This window comes from Sorex araneus, chromosome 2, assembly GCF_027595985.1.
Source record: "Sorex araneus isolate mSorAra2 chromosome 2, mSorAra2.pri, whole genome shotgun sequence".
Lineage (NCBI taxonomy): Eukaryota > Metazoa > Chordata > Mammalia > Eulipotyphla > Soricidae > Sorex > Sorex araneus.
Window position 1 is genome coordinate 244,649,572 of NC_073303.1, and position 18,482 is coordinate 244,668,053.

An 18,482-nucleotide genomic window follows, 5' to 3' on the forward strand; every position below is an offset into this window, starting at 1 on the left:
CCATTCCTATTGGCCACGCCGACTAGTGGAAGGCCGGAGGCGCCAGCTTAGTGGCTTCCACAGCCGTCACTCATTGTGGAGGCTCCACCCCTTTTGCCGGCACGGGAAGGTGGTTTCCTCCCGCGGAGCGGTGGGTGCAACTACCAGGAGGCTCGGGCGGAAACTCGCTCACATGGAGGAAGAGTTCCGGGAAGAGGGTTGTTGGCTTTCTAGAGCTGTCCAGGGGCTTCTGGTGCTGAATCCCGCAGGGAATGGTTTCAGGTACCGGGGAGAGAAGGGATGGCCGACTGCCTTCAGAGACCCCCTCGGCTCAACATCTGTCTACTTTGTGCTAGCATCTTTTCTAGAACAATATGCGAACTGAAAACAACTCTGGAGTTTTTTGCATTCTAGGAAAATAATAGATAATACAGTAATAAGGGGACCTGAGTAATAACAGCATTGGGCACAAAAATAGGAAAGACTGGAGAAAGTCCAGCTACTGGAGGAGTCTAAAGATAAGTTCATTTTGTTGTTGTTGTTGTTGTTTTGGGGGCCACACCCGGTGATGCTCAGGGGTTACCCCTGAAGGTGCTCAGGGGACCCTCTTGGATTCTGGGGATTAAACCCAGTTTGGCTGCATGCAAAGCAAATGCCCTCCCTGCTGTCATCACTCGGCCCCATGATCACTTTAAGAGATCGTGTTTCCAGTATTGTGGCGGGCAGGGGGCCTTGCCAGTGGTGCTCAGGGGTTACTCCCAGTTCTATTTTGGGGCCATACCCAGCAGTGCTCAGTGCCTACTCCCAGCTCTGTGCTCAGGGTCACTTCTGGCAGAGGGTGGCCCTATGGGGTGCTAGAGATCAAACCCAGGTCAGTCACATGCTAGGCAAGTGCCTTACCCACTATACAATCTCAAAGCTCCAATAAAGACTATTTGTCATAGCTGCACATGAGCTAAGAACATACAAGACTGGGCCAGAGCGATAGGACAGTGGGTAGGGTGTTTGCCTTGTACGTGGCTGACCTGGGTTTGATTTCCAGTATCCCCGGTGCTAGGGTCCCCCAAGCACTGCCAAGAGTAATTCCTGAGTACAGAGCCAGGAGCAAGCCCTGAGCACCACCGGGTGCAACCCAAAAAGCAAAACAAAAACAAAAAACTGTATGAGATGAACCCTTTCTGGAAGAGAATTCACCAGTGAAATATTTACTCACAATGGTTTTTTTTTGGGGGGGGGGAGGCCACACCTGGCAGTCGTCAGGACTTACTCCTGGCTCTGTGCTCAGGGATCAGTCCTCTTAGGGCTTGGGGAACCATATTGGGTGCTGGGGATCGAACCCAGGTTGGCTGTATGTAAGGCAAGTGTCCTACCCACTGTACATCTCTCCGGTCCCATTCATGAAAATTCAGAGCACTATTTTTTTTTTCTTTTTGGGTCACACCCGGCAATGCACAGGGGTTACTCCTGGCTCTGCACTCAGGAATTACTCCTGGCGGTGCCCAGGGGACCCTATGGGATGCCGGGAATCAAACACGGGTCAGCCGTGTGCAAGGCAAATGCCCTACCTGCTGTGCTACCGCTCTAGCCCCGAGAGCACCATTTTGTTTTGGGGGGGGGGTCACACCTGGAAATGCTCAAGGGTTACTCCTGGCTCTGCATTCAGAAATTACTCCTGGCGGTGCTTGAGGGACCGTAGGGGATGCTGAGGATAGAACCTGGGTCGACCGTGTGCAAGGCAAATGTCCTCCGCGCTTTGCTATCTCTCCATAAGCCGATCCCAGGTTATTTCAAGGAGGCCGGAGGTGCAAATCACGTCAATGGGGAGGTAAGGCAAGAGACTGCAGGGGCCCATTAGTAAGATTAAGTGGGAGGAGGCACAGGAAGGAAACAAGGCAAGGAAAAGGTTGACAGGCACTAATTTAGAGCACAAGGTTATGCAGAGTTCTGTGGCCGCTGGGTTCTTAACCATTCAAGATTTATTTTTGTGCCCTGGAGCCATAGGACAGCAGGTGGGGCATTTGCTTTGCACGTGGCCACGCCAGGTTCCATCCTGGCATTCCATGTTCCTCTGAGCACTGCCAGGAGTAATTCCTAAGTGCAGAGCCAGGAGTAAGCCCTGAGCACCACCGAGTAAGGACCAGAAATTAAAAAAAAAAAATTAAGCTGATTTTGAGTGCCGAGGTGATAGTAGGCATATAGGATGTTTGCTAAGCACCATGGTGTGTGGCCCCAAGCCAGGAAGCTCAAGTAGAATGCAGTATTCTCTGAGACACTTTCGGTTCCAGAATTAATTTCCATTTCTGGAACTATTGGGAAAGAACCCAGAGCAGGGGGCTGGAGTGATAGCACAGAGGGTAGGGCGTTTGCCTTACACGCGGCCGACCCGGGTTCGAATCCCAGCATCCCATATGGTCCCCTGAGCACCGCCAGGGGTAATTCCTGAGTGCATGAGCCAGGAATGACCCCTGTGCATTGCCGGGTGTGACCACCCCCCCCCCAAAAAAAAGAACCCAGAGCAGATCCCTCTTCCAGTTCCTCATCCACTTTTACAACAGGGTGGGACGGATGCTTGTCACAGTTCCTGGAGCCATACACAGGCACGGCTGTTAACCCAAGGATATTGTGTGTGTGTGTGTATGTGTGTGTGTGTGTGTGTGTGTGTAGTGTTGGGCCATATCCGGCAGTGCTCAGGACTGACTCATAGCTCAGTGATCAGGGACCACTCCTAGCAGGGTCCAGGGGACCCTACCAGTACTGAGGATCAAGCTGGGGTAGACGGCCTGTCTTGCAAACTGCTGTACTCTCTTCCCTGAATGCAAATTTTGAATGCAGGAAGTTCAGGTTCTAACCTGGAATGCATGGTCCCCTGAGCACAGAGCCAGAAGTAGCCCCCACATGCCACCAGGTGTGGCCTCCAAATAAAAAGGGGTCAGAGCAATAGCAGGAGTTAAGTTTGCCTTGCACATGGCTGACTCAGGATCTCTCTCCGGCATCCCATAGGGTCCCTGACCCCCACCAGGAGTAATTCCTGAGCTCATCCAGGAGTAGCTCCTGAGTGTCACTGGGTGTGACCCCACCCCAAAACAACAACGAAAATTCAAGAACAAAATTTAGAACAGTTTTCCTGCTGAGCAAAATTTGTGACATTTTTTTCCCCTCCATCTCGTGTGGAAAGAAATTTCTTGCCCATGATGGGGGTTCCATTGAAGCCCCGGAGACCCCCAGAATATCACTGATCCCTTATGATCCTGCAAAGAGACCAGATTCCAGACGCCAAAGCTGTCCCCGGGGACCCAGGTGGCTGTTCCAGCGTGAGATTTGGAAGGAGGTTCAGCTCCCGGGGTTGCACAGGGCACCAGCCTGCCTCCTGGTGGCCGGGTGCGGGATCGCCCCCCCACGTCGCTAAGGTTCCCAGGCTGCTCTAGCCTTGGAACAATCTAGGTTGCCTGTCTCGCTGGAGGAGAGGGAGAGGGAATCCACATTAATGTTAGGTTTCCAAGTGACAGGGATAGGGTGAGATCGTCTCTGCAGAGACACAGCAGCCTGTGAGGACCAGTGAACAAATGATTGGCAGGTATGAGAAAGCTCAGAACAATCATTGTCTTCGTGTGTATGTGGGGATTTGCTGTGGGACCCTTGTCCTTGGCACTGCAGGGCATCCAGAGCACTGTGGGGGGGGTCAGGGACCCCCCCTTGATACCAAGAGTCTGCTTCCTTGGTTGTGACAACACTCGGTAGGGCGCTTACGCTGCACTCAGCCAACCCAGCTTTAATCACGGGACTGCATAGGACCCCCTAACTCTGCATGGAGTGATCCCTGAGCACAGAGCCAGGAGTTGGCCCTGAACATTGCTGGGTGTGGCCCAAAAATGAAACAAAAAATATTAACACAGGGCTTTAAAAATCCATTATATGTTGAAAAGCACAGGCTGCCTGTAGGTTCTGGGCTGTGTCCTGGGGACCTCAGTGTGGGGACATACCGGGGTGAGGTGGGCCCGTGCTGCTTGCCTTCCCCTGCTGAGGCTGGCTCCTGGGAGCCCCCAGATTGTCACCTGCAATGGGACTCTGTATCATCTGGCTGGGCTGCTGACTGATGCTCAGCTAAAGGTCACTGGGCTGGGGCTGGAGCCAAAGCACAGCGGGTAGGGCGTTTGCCTTGCACGTGGCCAACCCAGGTTCGATTTCCAGCATCCGAGCACCGCCAGGAGTAATTCCTGAGTGCATGAGACAGGAATAACCCCTGTGCATTGCTGTGTGTGACCCCAAAAGACAAAAAAAAAAAAATCACTGGGCCAGTGAAGTGAGGTAAAGGGTCCGCCCCAGAGTGGGTGGGTCACATCTCATCAGTGGTAGGCCAGCAGAAAAGGGGCTGAGCGGTACTGACAGGGGGTCTTGGCCCCCAGAAGCAGCTGTCCCGGTCAGCAGCCCACCAGCCTTGGGGTCACTCCATACCTTTTCTGGATGCTCATGCCTTGGCCCTGTCTGGGATACAGACCTGGTGTGTGGGCATGTGTGTATGTGAGTGATATAGACCTGGTGTGCGCATGTGCGTGTGTACTGTGTGTACCTGGTGTGCGTGTATATATGTATGTGCGCGCGCAGCCGGGGAGAGGGCAGGGGCCTGGCTGCCTCCAAATGCAAAATGACAAACTTGATGCCAAATACCTGTGACAGGAGAATCTCCCCGCAAGGTCACAAGCCAACTCGGGGACCAGCACGCAGGGAATCGCCCTCCGCGTCAGGTCCAGGCCACGGCCCACCTACGGATGGTCAGGATCCTGGGCTGTGGCGTCCCCCCCACCCTTTTGGCCGAGTCCCCGAAAAGACGCTCTCCCGACAGCTTGCCCACAGCAGGTCCCAGCTCTGGGGGGCCTGAGCAGCAGTCCAGGGTGGCCTCGTGTCCCCAGGGCTGAGACCTGAGGGTGATGAGTGAGGCTGCAGGGAAGCCCCTTTCTCCAGGCTGGCGTGTGTGTCATCAGGAGGCTCAGGGGACACTCTGGGGGCACGTGGTGCCCTGGAGAGGAGAAGCGTCAGCACCCTGGCCTGCTGTGGGCTCCTGGGGTCAGCCTGGAGTGGACTGAGGTCATGGTGAGGGGGGGCACAGCACTCCCACCCCTGCTGTCCACCCTGGGGTCAGTTGGGGACACCAGGCGGGCAGCCGTTGTTTCTGGTGTGTCCACTGGAGTGGATTGGGCACAGGTGGGACGGTGAGCCCCGGAGGGCGGCGCGGCAGAGGGGACACAGGTAGAGAGCAGAGTCTCGTATTTATTCCCCACCGTTACACGTGCCGCAGCTTGGGCACCGGTGCTGACGGGGTGCGGGGGCCGGCGGGGGCGCCCCCCACGGCTCTGACCACACTCGCCGCCTGCCCTCCGTGGGGCTCAGGGGGCCTGCGGGTCTGTCCCCAGGGGGGACCCTCCGCTGGCCCTCCTGGAGGCGATGGGTGGCACCAGAGCCTGCCCTGGGACTCCCCCAGGTCACAGTCCCGTGGCTGGGCTGACCCCAGGGGACGCAGGACACCAGCGTGTCCCTCCAGTGGCCTGGGCACGGGGCCACCACGAGGTCCCTGTAGACAGGCAGGGGTCGGGGGGTCGTGGGGCGATGCCTGCCTGACGCTGCTGGCCAGGGCGTCCTCACCCGTAATTCTAGAAAAGGCTTTGGGGGCGGGACGAGGCGGGGTGCTGGTCTGTGCCCGCTGGGGGCTGTGGAACTACAAAAAGGACGAGGGGGGCTGGGGGGGGCAAAGCCAAAGGGAAACAGAAAAATCATGAGAGCCGGCGGGCAACGCAGGCCCGAGTCTTTCTTTTTCCCTTGGGCAGCCCCGAGGGTGCGGCTTCCGGTGGGCCGGGAGCCCCGAGGGCGGCGGGCGGCTGTGGGGAGAAGACGGGCACGGGGCGGGCATCAGATGGGCGTCAGGGCGGGCAGGGGCCCAGGCGGATGGAGCTAGTGCCCGAACCCCCCCTCGGGGACCCCCGGGTGTGGTCGGGGTGGCGGGAGGGGGTCTGAGGCCCCCGACCCACCTGGCGCGGGCGCGCTGGGCCCCCCGGGCTCACTCCTGCTGCTCGTCGTTGCTGGCGCTGGGCGCCCGGCTCCGGATCTGGCTGCGCAGCTGCTCAATGAGCTCAGGGTTCTGCTGCTGCATCTGCTGGGCGAACTGCTGGCCTCTGGGGGGTGGTGGGAAGACGGCACGGGGCGGGCTCAGGGGCGCCCCATGGAGTGGGGACCTGGCAACCCTGCCCTGCGCCCCCCGCAGCTACTCACGCCTGGATGAGGCTGGCCAGGTCGTTTTGGGAGGGGCTGGTGCTGGGGTTCCCCAAGGGGTTGTGGCCCCCTGAGATCATGCCGGACATGCTGCGGGAAGGGGGGAAGGGAAGAGGCTGCTGACCCTGGGTGCAGAGCCCCTCACCCCCCCCAGCGCTCCTGCTTAGCTCCCCAGGCCGGCTGGCTCCCCCCCAAAAGGCGGCCCTGAAGGGCACTGGGCGATGTCAGACACCCCGCCCCTACCCCAGCCCCATGGGGCGAGGGCCCCTTCTGGAACGTTCCAGAACCGCTCAACGGTGCTGGATGCCACCTAGAGGCACTGGGAGAGGGAGTGCTCGCGTGCCAGGGAACAGGGCCCCGGCCCAGGACGGGGTCACTCACAGCTGCTGGACTTGGGGGTTGTTCATGAGGTTGGACGCCTGTGGAGGGGGGTAGAGAGGCGGGTCAGGGCAGGGATGCGGGGCTGACCCCCGGCACCAGAGGAACCAAGCGGCACCCCTGAGGGTTCAATGGCTGCGACCAAGTCACTGCTCTCGTCAGTGAGTTCTAGAAAGTTCCAGGGCTCTCAGCCACTCAGGCCACTTGTGCTCAGGGGCGTGGCCTGTCCCAGCACCCTGGATGCTCAGAGCATCCCTGTGGCTGCGGGGCCCCTGCTGACGGGTCAGGATCACCCGAGGGCCATTTCTGTTCTCAGGAAACCAGAGTGGGGGTGGCCCTTTGCCCCGCCCCCCCGCCCCTGACATGTATGGCAGCCATGACCGGGCCTCACCATGCTCATGAAACTCGGGTTGTTCAACAGGCCGGCGATGTCGAAGCTGCCCGCACCGCCCGTCTGCAGAGGGGAGGGGGTGGCGGTCAGGGGGGCCAGGGACCCCACCCCTGTCAAGGGAGGCTGGGCCCACCCTACAGCAGTGGCCGATGCCCAGAACTGGCCCCACATCCCCATCCCCTGCCCAGGCTCGATCAGTGGGGACCCCACTCTGGAGCCGGCCAGTCATGTCCCTGTGTCCCCCCACCCCGCACACCCTTCTGTGCCCGCTCACCCGCCCTGCCCACCCGGGCACATGGACGGCGCCGGCCTCTGAGCATCGGCGGGTGTGGCCCCAAACGAGAAAGGAAAAGGCGAGAGGAGCAGTCCACCTCCTGCCCCCAGCCCTGCTGCGCCCCCCCCGCCCCTCCCCGCCCCCAACCCTCACGGGGCTCGGTGCCTCTCGCAGCTTCAGCTCTGCGATCTTGAGGTTCGACTTGTACGTGTCGTTCTCGGGGTCAAGCTCCAGCGCCTTCTTGTAGTAGACCACGGCCTCCGCGTGCTTGTTCAGGCTGGACAGCGCCAGGCTGGGGAACAGGCCCGGAGGTGGGGTTCTAACGCCCACGGGGTCTGGCGGGGGTGCACCCTCAAGCCCCGGAGCCTCGGGGAGGCTGGTCTCCCCGGAGCAGAGGGTGGGAACCCCCCCCTCCACCGAGGTCCGAGACCCTCAAAGCCTCCAGGCGGGGGACAGCGCGCCCTGCTCACCCCATCCTGCCGTAGGCCTTGCTGTAGGCTGGGTCGATGCGGATGGCGCGCTCGCAGTCCTGCACGGCCCCCGTGTAGTTCCCCAGCTTGCTGTAGGCGGCGGCCCTGCAGGGGCAGCGGACACAGGGGCGGCCGTGAGGTGGGAGGGGGAGTCCTTCTGGAACCTTCTAGGCAGGGACGCTCAGGCCCACGTCTCAGAACTCGCCACAGTGGCTGTCTTTGAGGGCTGGCTCGGCGTGATCCCACCCCTTCTGGGACCACGTATTTATTCCCCACCGTTACACGTGCCGCAGCTTGGGCACCAGTGCTGACGGGGTGCGGACGCCGGCGGGGGCGCCCCCCACGGCTCTGACCACACTCGCCGCCTGCCCTCCGTGGGGCTCAGGGGGCCTGCGGGTCTGTCCCCACGGGAAACCCTCCGCTGGCCCTCCTGGAGGCGATGGGTGGCACCAGAGCCTGCCCTGGGACTCCGGGCAGTGCCACCCCACCTTCTGGGGGTACCACACAGTGCCTGGACAGCACCCGCCCTACGCCGCCTTGGGTGCAGAAGGGAGCTGGGCAGACGGGAGCAGTGCAGATTCCCCGCCACCTCGGGCCCTCGGGACAAGCTGCTCCACCCCCAGGAGGCCGTGGGGACTCACTTGGGATATTGTACGTGGCGGGGGTGTGCCCAGGGAGGGGCCCTAGGCTCCCGCAGGCAGAGCTGCACCCCCCTCCCTGGGGTGGCCCCCGAGTCCCAGCCCGGCACCTCACCAGGAAGGAACAGACACGAGAGAGAAGCGGAAGCACAGCCTGGTGCCCCTGAGGGGGCTGGGGGACCCCCAGGGGCCGGCACCTGTTGCAGAAGTAGACGGCGTTGGCGGGGTTCAGCTCGATGGCTTTGCCGTAGAAGTGAATGGCGGCCTCGAAGTTCTCCACCTTCATCTGCTCGTTCCCTAGAGAGACGCCGGCAGGTCACTGAGGGGCCCCGGCCCAGGGCTCCCGCTCCGAGGCCTGAGCAGCTTTCAGGGGTGCGGCCAGCGGCAGGAGGGGACCAGGAGGGGAAAGGGGTCTTCCAGGGTTCGGGACCTGCCCTCTGAGGGGCCCCTGCAGCGACTTGGCTTCCTTTAGTTTTGGGTTCGGAGGCCACACCTGGTGGTGCTCAGGGGACCCTAAGAGATGCCGGGGGTGGAACCTAGGTCGACCGTGTGCCAGGCCAACGCCCTCCCCCCTGTGCTATGGCTCCGGACCCTGCAGCCATGTCGAAGCCCCCCCCACCCCCCACCCCTTGGTCCTGCCCCAACCCTCAGCCAGGAGGGGCCTTCTAGTTCCAGAATGTTCTATTACCCCAAAGGATCCCCCACTACTTGTCTGGTGACCCGCACATCCCTGCCCATGGAGGGAGGAGAGCCCCCTTCCCTGCGCTCATGCTCACCTTCCGTTTTGAGGCGCTCGGCCTCCGCGAAGTCCTCCTCCGACGGGGGGCTGCACTGGGGGCTCCTCAGCTCCGGCGACGTTTCCTGGCCCCAGAGCAGAGATGAGCCCGCTGGGGTGACCTGGACCCCACTGCCCCCCCGGGGGCGGGGCCACAGCAGGGACTCACCTTGCCCTCAGCTGCTGCATCGAATATTTCCGGAAGGGTCTTGGGGAGCGCGAGGTCACTGTCATCCAGCGTCACCCCAAAGGCCGTCTCCAGGCATTGGATGGCCACTGTGGGGGACACGCGGGGGGTGGGTGGGCGGTGTCGAGGCGGGGCCGGGGACGCAGCCCTTCCTCTCCTCGGGGACTTGGGGCCTCGAAGCCCAGGTTATCCACCCACACCTGGGAACGCCGAGAGCAGGACCCCAGCAAGGCTGCCCCCCCAAAGCTGTCCCCCAGCCCCTGCCCGGATGGAGACTCCTGAGGACACAGGGAGAGGTCCGGCGGGTTCCCAGGGCGGGGGTGTCTCTGAGTGCCGTCCCCGCCGCACCCTCCTGGGAGTGTGTGTGTGTGTGTGGAGGGGGGGGGTCCCCGAACCTTCCAGGCTCTCTTGGGCGTCGGACGAGAGCCCCCCGTGCAGCAGCTGGTCGTGCAGGAAGCGGATGATGGCGTAGGCCAGGCGCTTCTTGTTCTCCATCTGGACAGACGGACAGGAGGGCGCCACGCCCGGCTCAGCGTCTGCGGGGCGGCCACAGTCAGGACCCCCACACACGAGGGGACCCTGCAGGGGCCACAGTCAGGCACGAGTGACAGGCAGGGGACAATCTCGGGCCATGCTGCCCATCCCACCCGCCCTGTCCCCTCCCCGGAGCTGAGAGCAGCAGGCCCAGGTACTCTGAAACGGCTTTACAAACCCGGGCTGGGGTGCTGCAGTCAGAACATCCCCATGATGGGGTGATGGGAGCTGCGCCCCAGGTCACAGGACAGTCCAGCCAGAGCCACTTCCAATAAAGGGGGGATGGAGGGAGTCACTGGTTGTGCCCGTCCTGTGTCATGTGTGTGTGTGTGTGTGGGGGGACCGGGAGGGGGACTGGGTTGTATCCCCGTACACACACCACACACACCACCACCCCCCCCCACACACCCCACATGCATGCACGCATGCACACATGCACGCATACACTCAAACGGCCACAGGAGAGCACTGCACAAGATGCTGGGCCATAGCTCACAAGCACAGCATCTTGTTCCTGACATTCCCTGCTCAGGAGTGTGCTCCTGGCCTCGTCAGGGAACCCTGCCTACAGGCGAACTTGCCAGGGAGGGGATAACTGGTATGAGGGAGCCCCAGGTTCAAGCCCCGCAATGCCCAGACAATCCCTACGGTGCTCCCACACCCCACTGGGTCCAACCCTCTGACCCCAGGACCTTTGCACAGGCTGCTCTAATGTGGGAATTCCCCCCACCCCGGTCCCTGCCAGAAGCACTCACAGCCTTGCCAGCTGATGTCACTGTCCCTTAGTGCCACCCCGCACTAGGGGACAGCGGGAAGGACATCAGCGTCAGTGGCTGGGCACAAGCTGCTCCCTGGGGCGACAAGAAAGGGCGGGTCTGAGCTGCTGGACGCCTGCCTGGCTCCGGCACGGGCACAGGCCCAGGCCCCATGCGGCCTGTTTGCCGAGTGACATTTCCTGCCCTTCGCGCCGCCCGGTTGGAGGCAGGTCAGGGTTCGCCCACCCCAAGTCCTCCAGGGCGCCCTGTGGGGGCTGCGAGGGGAACCAGCCCAGAGCACGGGGGCCGGAGCTCAGCTCGGAGGACAGATTCCGGGTCACAAACACACCCCAGTTTCTCCCCAGGGCCCCGACACCTCTCAGAGCCAACACTGGCCGGACCCCTCGCCCTGGGGGAGCAGGGGCCCCAACTTGGGGAGGCCACGCGCACGGCTGGGGCCGGCGCCCCGTGACCTGGAGCCAAACCCAACCCGGTCCTGCAATTCCAAGACCACCACTTGTGGGGGCGACCGGGGCTGTGGGACGTTCCCTGGCTGAGTCACTGAGCCAGGTAGGGGGGTCTCACAAACCCCACCATCCTGTCCCCCAGGATCCTGGGGCACTGCACCCACTTAAACATACACGGAGGGAACCAGGAATTGCAGTGACAGAAAGAAATGAACGAACTTCACAAACTACTGGGGGTGGGGGGGGTCTATCCTAGGACAGCAAAGAAATAGAACACACACACACTCACACACCAAATGAAGCACGCTCACACTCACCAAATAACATACCATACAAAGCACACAAACTCACACCAAATAAAACACCAAATAAAGCACTCACACATATTAAACACACACTCATACCAAATAGAACACTCAGAGAAAACCACTCACACACCAAATAAAACACTCACACCAATTAAAGAACACACTCAGGGGCTGGAGCGATAGCATAGTGGGCAGGGCGTTTGCCTTGCATGTGGCCAACCCGGGTTCGATTCCCAGCATCCCATAGGGTCCCCTGAGCACTGCCAGGAGTAATTCCTGAGTGCAGAGCCAGGAGTAACCCCTGAGCATCACCGGGTGTGACTCAAAAACCCAAAAAAAAGAAAAAAAGAATCAAAAGAACACACTCAAACCACACATTCATCCACAACACACACACACAAACACTCACACAATATATACCAAAGACCACACACACACGCACATGTTCAGTCTCACACAGTACTCTTTCTCTCACATACACTTCCACAGGCATACACACACTGAATAGGGGTATGTGACCGACTCCTGATGGTCGAGGTGTCTCGGGCAAGTGTTCTTTTTTTTTGGGGGGGAAGTACCTCTGGCAGTGCTCAGGGATCACTCCCGGCGGGCTGTGCGGCCCTATAGTCCCCGAGAGCACCTATCCCCACCTGACAGGTCAGCTTCTCCCAGGACCCTCCATGCATATACAGCGCAGAAAAGGGGCAGGGGTGCCCCATGCCCACAGAAGGGTCCTCAGCACCAAGTGGCCGAGGCGAGCCCCCCTCCTGGCCTGTCCCCTGCTCGCAGGGACAATCACGCCTTGTCACCCCACCCCCGCAAGAGCCAGGCTCCAACAGGGAGGGCTTTATCCAGGCGCCCTTGGGCGCTGCCCTAGTGCCGTGGGGTGCGAGGTGCAGCCACAAGGGGCGGTGGTGGCCCCGTCGTTAGTCTCCCTCAGGGGGCCCCGGGGACCTGCATCCCACAAAGAGCCTGCCCCGTGTTCCTGGATGACCCCAAGCGACACATGGCACACGACTGCTCCAGAATGAGGGTCACTCGGGCAAGATCAGTCCCCTCTGCAGGACCGTCCCCAGGAAGACAACTCCCCCTTTCTGCAGGACGTCCCCCCAGGAGGTCACATACTTCCTTCTGCAGAATCGTCCCCGTCCAGCTGGCACCCCGGCCCCCAGGGAGGAGAGTTCGGGGGCCCCAGGCAGGGTTTGTAGCCAGCACCCGCCTTGGTTCTAGCTGAGCCCCCAGCTCAGCCCCACCCCTCACCCCATCCTTCTGAAGCCACCGGCTGGGCCAGGTGGGGACGTGCATGAGCACATGCAGGTCCACTGGTCCCCGGAGTCACCAGCCAGGCCCCCTCTGCCAGGCCCCCCCAGTGCTCACTTGGCACCAACTGTTCTCGGACAGCGAGGCCATACCCGCAGAGAGCGGGCAGCCCCCTTTCCAGTGAGACCACACTCCAAAGACGGGGGGACACCCCCAGACAGTGAGGCAGCCTCCTTTCCAGTGAAGCCACACCCCCGGACAGGGGGCTGTGGGGCTACACCCCCAAACAGCAGGGCACCGCCCCCCTTCCAGGAGGGACATACCCCAGGCAGCAGACATCCCCTATCCAGCAAGGCCAGACCCAAAGACAGCAGCCACCGCCCCTTCCCAGCAGGGTCATACCCCCAGTCCGCAGGTGTCCTCTTTTCTAGTAAGGCCACACCCCCAGGCTGGGGGGCACCCCTTTCCCAGGGGACCAGGGCCTCTCCACTGGCCTGTATCCCTCACCCCGTCACCTGGGACCCCTTGGGGCCTGGTGGGGTCCAGAGCCACAAGGTCTAGCACTTCTCCAGGGGTCTTTTTCTTTTGGCCGACCTGGGTTCGATTCCTCCGTCCCTCTCGGAGCACGGCAAGCTACCGAAAGTATCCTGCCTGCACAGCAGAGCCTGGCAAGCTCCCTGTGGCATATTCGATATGCCAAAAACAGTAACAAGTCTCACAATGAAGACGTTACTGGTGCCTGCTCGAGCAAATCAACGACAATGGGACGACAGTGCTATAGCACCGGCAATGCACAGGGGTTACTCCTGGCTCTGCACTCAGGAATTACTCCTGGCAGTGCTTGGGGGACCATATGAAATGCTGGGAATCGAACCCGGGTCGGCCGCGTGGAAGGCAAACGCCCTACCTGCTGTGCCATTGCTCCAGCCCCTCCAGGGGTCTTATATCCTTATCGTAGTTGAGCAAACCCACCGGCACCTGCTGTCCCCCAACCTGCTCCAGCCTGACCATGGTGCACCTGCCAGCGAGTCTCGGCAAAGAGAAAAGGAGAAAGCCTTGGCCGCAAACCATTTCTCTCCTGCACCGGACAGTGCTCAGGGACCTCTCCTGGAGGTGCTCAGGGGCGCTACGCGGTGCTGGGGAGACACCTGGGGTTGGCCACGTGCCAGGCCAGCGCCTTAATCCCTGTCCTGTCCCTCGGATCCCTGAAAACCTTTCAGGGCTGGAGCTCCGGGTTCCACACCCGCCTCCCGGACACGCAGGCTCCTGGGAGGGGCACCCCCAGCCACAAGAGCAAAAGGATCCTCAAGTCTGGGGTGCACGGACAGGATCCTGTGTGCAATGCACACCGACACATACATGCATGCGCGCACGCGTACACACACGCATCATGCATGCACCCCTCGGGGGACAGCAGCAGCCCCCGATCTTGCGCCCAGGATCCCACAAGGAGCTGGATCTGAGCAGGAAGATGGGGACGATGGGATGGTGCCCAAGGCAACCAACCGAAAAGATACAAATGTGAAATGTGTCACAGAGAGCGAGTGAGAGAGAGAGAGAGAGGAGAGAGACAAAGAGAGACAGAGGAGAGAGACAAAGAGAGACAGAGGAGATATAGATAGATAGATAGAGAGAGAGAGAGAGAGAGATCCAGGGGACAGAGTTATGATACAGTTGGGAGGGCACTTGCCTTGCAGGTGGTTGACCTGGATTCCATCCCCAGCACTGCAGAGGGTCCTTGAGCACTGCCGGGCGTGCCCCCCCAAAACAAAAAAACCAAGAACAAAAACAAGCAAACAGAAAGCACGAACACAAAAAAACTTAGTTGTTGGGGCCAGAGCAATAGTACAGCGAGGGGAAGGCATATGCCTTGCATCCCAAAGACATCCCATGTGGACCCCTGCGCATGCCAGGATGCCAGGAGTAATTCCTGAGTGCAGAGCTAGGAGTAACCCCTGAGCACTACCGGGTTCGGTGCCCCCCACTGTAGCACTGTCATCCTGTTGTTCATAGATTTGCTCGAGCGGGCACCAGTAACATCTCCATTGTGAGACTTGTTGTCACTGTCTTTGGCATATCGAATACGCCACCCACATCCCCCCCCCCCGAAAAAAAAGCTTACTTGTGATTCTTGGGGTTCATGCACAGCCAACCCCAGGTTCAAATCCCGGACCCCTGGCATTCCATTCCCCAAACGCTGCCAGGAGGGGACCCCTGAGTGCAGAGCCAGAGACAGGGGCTGAGCACCGCGGGGTGTGTGCCCCCCTCCCCAACCTGCCACTCTGCAGCAAACTTGAGGCAGCAAGTGAGAGAAAACGGGGACGCATTCACCTCACAATGCCCCGTGCCCCGCCCGCCGGTTGCAGGAAAGAAATAGATGCTCCAGATGGGGGGGGGGGGGCGGGGGCGCTGGGAGATTCCACCAGGGCTGACAGGTTCGCTCCCCCCAGATCCCCTCCACAAGTCCCCCAGTGTGGAAAGACACAAAGCCGGACCCTTCTGAGCTACTTATTTTTTTTTTTTTGGCGGGGGAACATCCTGGGCCTTACGTTGAGGGCCCACCCCCTCCCCTTCCAGGGAGCGACCGTCACGACGCCCGTTTCAACAGACGGGGAGACCGAGGTCCCGAGAGTGGCCCAGGTCACCCCTGGAGCCTGGCGGCGCCGCGACACGAGCGTCCACCCCGAGTCCGAAGAACGAGGTCATTCCCCTCCGAGCCCCCCATTCAAAGCGTCCGTGATTCCGGGCAGCGGGGAGCCGCGACGAGCAGCCACTCCATGCGGGGGTGCGGGGCGGAAGTGTCCCACCTCTCACGGGTCCACTCCGAGGGCTGCGAACCCGCATTTCTGGGCCTGGGGGCGCGGGCGCGGGTGACCCGGGTCGACAGGGCCGGCCCGACGCCGTCTGCCTCAGTTTCTCCTCCGCGCCGCCCACTTACGGGAGCCCGCGGACCACGGAGACGCCGGTTCCACAGAGAACCCCTCTTACAGGCCCGGGAGCCCCGAGTAGTCCCGCACCGCGATTTCAAGAAGTCCCCCGCACAGCTGCAAAGCCCCCGACTCACCTCTCAGGCTGCCGAACCCCGGCCCACCGACGGCTGCGCCTGCGCATGGCGGCGCGGCCAGGCCCCGCCCCCCTCCGTCCACCACGCCTGCGCGGAAGCAGTCGGCTTCAGGCTGCCTTTAACTCTGCGCAGGCGCGATGCTTCTTGAGGAGGGCGTGGCAGGAAGTGATGTATTGAGAGGCGGGTCCGAGCTGGTCGTTAGGGCAACTGATCTCTGCGACCTAACAGAGGCCGGAAACCAGGACTTCCGGGTACTTTAGCGCGTTCATGGAGCGGTGCATGGTGGGACGGTGGAGGATTCCAACAGGTCCGCTCTACCGGCCACGTGGGTCCCGGCTGGCCACGTGGTGTAATTCCGTTTGGGTTTCAGGCTTTGGGTCCGTCCCGGGGTGCTCTGTGAGGTGCCCTGCGAGTAGCCACGCCTGTTCCCCACCACACGTGTTGGCTTTTATACTCACCCACCCGTCTACCCACTCACCCACCAATGCGTTCTTTTATTCATTCCCAGTCCAAGACGTGGAGGAATTGAGACGTTTGTTTACAGCATAAGCCTATAGCATGTATTCAACGAATTCTCATTGCAAACCAACTATAGTCTCTTTGTTTTGGACCACACCCGACGGTTCTCAGGGTTTAACTTCTGGTTCCTAGCTCAGGAATCACTCTGGGGCGGAGGCAGGAGGGTGGGGTTTCCTGAGACTCTATGGGGTGCCGGGGATGGAGCCTTGGTCACTCCTGCAAGTAAAAGCTGTACCTGCTGTACTCTCTTCTGCCCCTCATTGCAAACCAACTGTGAACTGTGAGTTGTTTTGGGGCCACATTCGCTGGTGCTCAGGGCTCATTCCTGGTGCTCTCAGCATAGTTGGGGGGGAGAGGGAGGGGTCCTCTAGCAGGACCTGGAAAGCAGCTGTGAAACCTGTAGAATTAACTGCATTCTTTACCCCTTGTATTGGGGAGGACAGATTATACCTCATTAGAAGTTTTCCTTTTTTAAGGCATTTTTTTGAGGGGGGGACAGTGAGTGAGAGAAGAGTAAGCACCCAGTTTTCTCTTTTTCACGAGCACTTTGGAGAAAAATGGGCTTTTGTGGTTGTGACTGGAAAGGTAAATTGGTAAGGATGGTTAAGGAAGCCTCTTTTCAAAGTGTAGAGAGCACTGGTCCAGTGTGCATGCTTAAGAGGGTGTGACTGATGAGGAATTCCCCATAAAGACTCAGAACGTTAAAATTGCTACCAGTGATCATTTCTTTCTTTTTTTCTTTTCTTTTTTTGGGGGGTCACACCCAGCGATGTACAGGGGTTACTCCTGGCTCTGCACTCAGGAATTACTCCTGGCGGTGCTCAGGGGACCATGTGGGATGCTGGGAATCAAACCCACGTCAGGCGCATGAAAGGCAAACGCCCTATCTGCTGTGCTATTGCTCCAGCCCCTACCAGTGATCATTTCTATCATTGTCCTAGTGGTCCCTACTCTATCCCAACTGCCTTCTCCACCTGCACTTGAGGCAGGCTTCCAACCTTGAACCAATAAACTGTTGTATTGTTGTGGAGACATTACATCCTTATACGAGAGATTATTAAGATGTTAAGCCTTCTATGTTTATGTTTTGTTTATTGAGATTGGTTGCCTTCTGCAATTTGATGTGCTACTACTGGTTTATCACAGTGGTAGAGTTTGAGATATCAGGATGTTTAGTATTTTTATCAGGAAAGTAAGGCTGGAGTTGATTTTTTTAAAAAATTTTTCCTTTTTTTTTTTTTTGCTTTATGGGTCACACCTGGCAATGCACAGGTGTTACTCCTGGCTCTGCACTCAGGAATCACCCCTGGCGGTGCTCAGAGAACTATATGGGATGCTGGGAATCGAACCAGGGTTGGCCGCGTGCAAGGCAAACACCCTACCCGCTGTACTATTGCTCCAGCCCTTGGAGTTGATATTTTTAACTGGATGACAGCTTTGGCGTGTGGACATGACTGCCCTGATATATATCATTATAAAGCTGTTCATGGTTGGGTTTCAGTCAGACAATATTCCAACATTCATATCTCCAGCAGTGTACATTTCCCACCACCAATGTCCCCAGATTCCCTCACGGTGATTCAATAAAAGGAATTTAAGTAAAAAAAAAATTGCAGGGGCTGGAGTGATAGCACAGCGGATAGGGCGTTTGCCTTGCACGCGGCCGACCCGGGTTCAAACCCAGCATCCCATATGGTCCCCTGAGCACCGCTAGGAGTAATTCCTGAGTGCAGAACCAGGAGTAACCCCTGTGCATCGCCAGGTGTGACCCAAAAACAACAACAAAAAATTGCAACCCTTGTGGACGTGGCCGGAGAGATAATACAGTGGATGGGACACTTGCCTTGTCTGAGGCTGACCTGGGTTCGATCCCTCGTGTCCCAAATGGTCCCCTGAGCACTGCTAGGGATAAATTTCTGAGTGCAGAGTCAGGAATAATGAGCATTGCTGGGTGTGGTCCCCACCTCCTAGAAATTGCCACCAGTAATCTCCCAACACTTTTTGGTTTTGGGACCACACCTGGTGATGCTCAGGAATTATTCCTAATTGTGCTCCGGGGACCTGAAGGGATGCCAGGAATCGAACCTGGATAGCCCTGTCTTACACAGGGCCCTAGCACTGTGCTCCCAACACACGTTTATCTTACTTAAATCACATGCACATTTAGTCATTTGTCCTTTTCAAGACTTTTCCTGAAATAAAAGGCATGGATATTTTTGGCC

At 59.4% G+C, this 18,482-nt stretch overlaps 1 protein-coding gene across 3 annotated transcripts; it reads right to left on the reverse strand.

Moving 5' to 3' along the window:
• Window positions 1-5,224: 5,224 nt before the first annotated feature.
• Window positions 5,225-15,841, reverse strand: SGTA (small glutamine rich tetratricopeptide repeat co-chaperone alpha). 3 transcript variants are annotated; one of them, XM_055126714.1, is made up of 12 exons: window positions 15,742-15,841; window positions 9,749-9,889; window positions 9,336-9,442; window positions 9,168-9,252; window positions 8,589-8,688; window positions 7,754-7,858; window positions 7,437-7,575; window positions 7,010-7,072; window positions 6,622-6,659; window positions 6,241-6,330; window positions 6,000-6,143; window positions 5,225-5,849 (listed from the first exon to the last, which is right to left on the reverse strand). In XM_055126714.1, exons 2-11 carry the CDS (start codon window positions 9,846-9,848, stop codon window positions 6,029-6,031), a joined length of 942 nt encoding a protein of 313 aa, XP_054982689.1. In that variant the 5' UTR covers window positions 9,849-9,889; window positions 15,742-15,841; the 3' UTR covers window positions 5,225-5,849; window positions 6,000-6,028. The 3 variants fall into 3 exon arrangements, with proteins under 3 accessions (XP_054982689.1, XP_054982690.1, XP_004614872.1); XM_055126715.1 differs by having other exon boundaries at window positions 9,749-9,932; window positions 15,742-15,821; XM_004614815.2 differs by having other exon boundaries at window positions 9,749-9,848; window positions 15,742-15,792.
• Between the last annotated feature and the right edge of the window lie 2,641 nt (window positions 15,842-18,482).

Coding starts and splice junctions, on each gene's coding strand:
- SGTA (XM_055126714.1), bottom strand. CDS start 9,848: ATGGAGAACAAGAAGCGCCTGGCCTACGCCATCATCCGCTTCCTGCAC. Junction 6,660..7,009: donor ACCCGAGTTTCATGAGCATG/GTGAGGCCCGGT, acceptor CCCCCTCCACAG/GCGTCCAACCTCATGAACAA. Junction 6,144..6,240: donor CTGGCCAGCCTCATCCAGGC/GTGAGTAGCTGC, acceptor ACCACCCCCCAG/AGGCCAGCAGTTCGCCCAGC.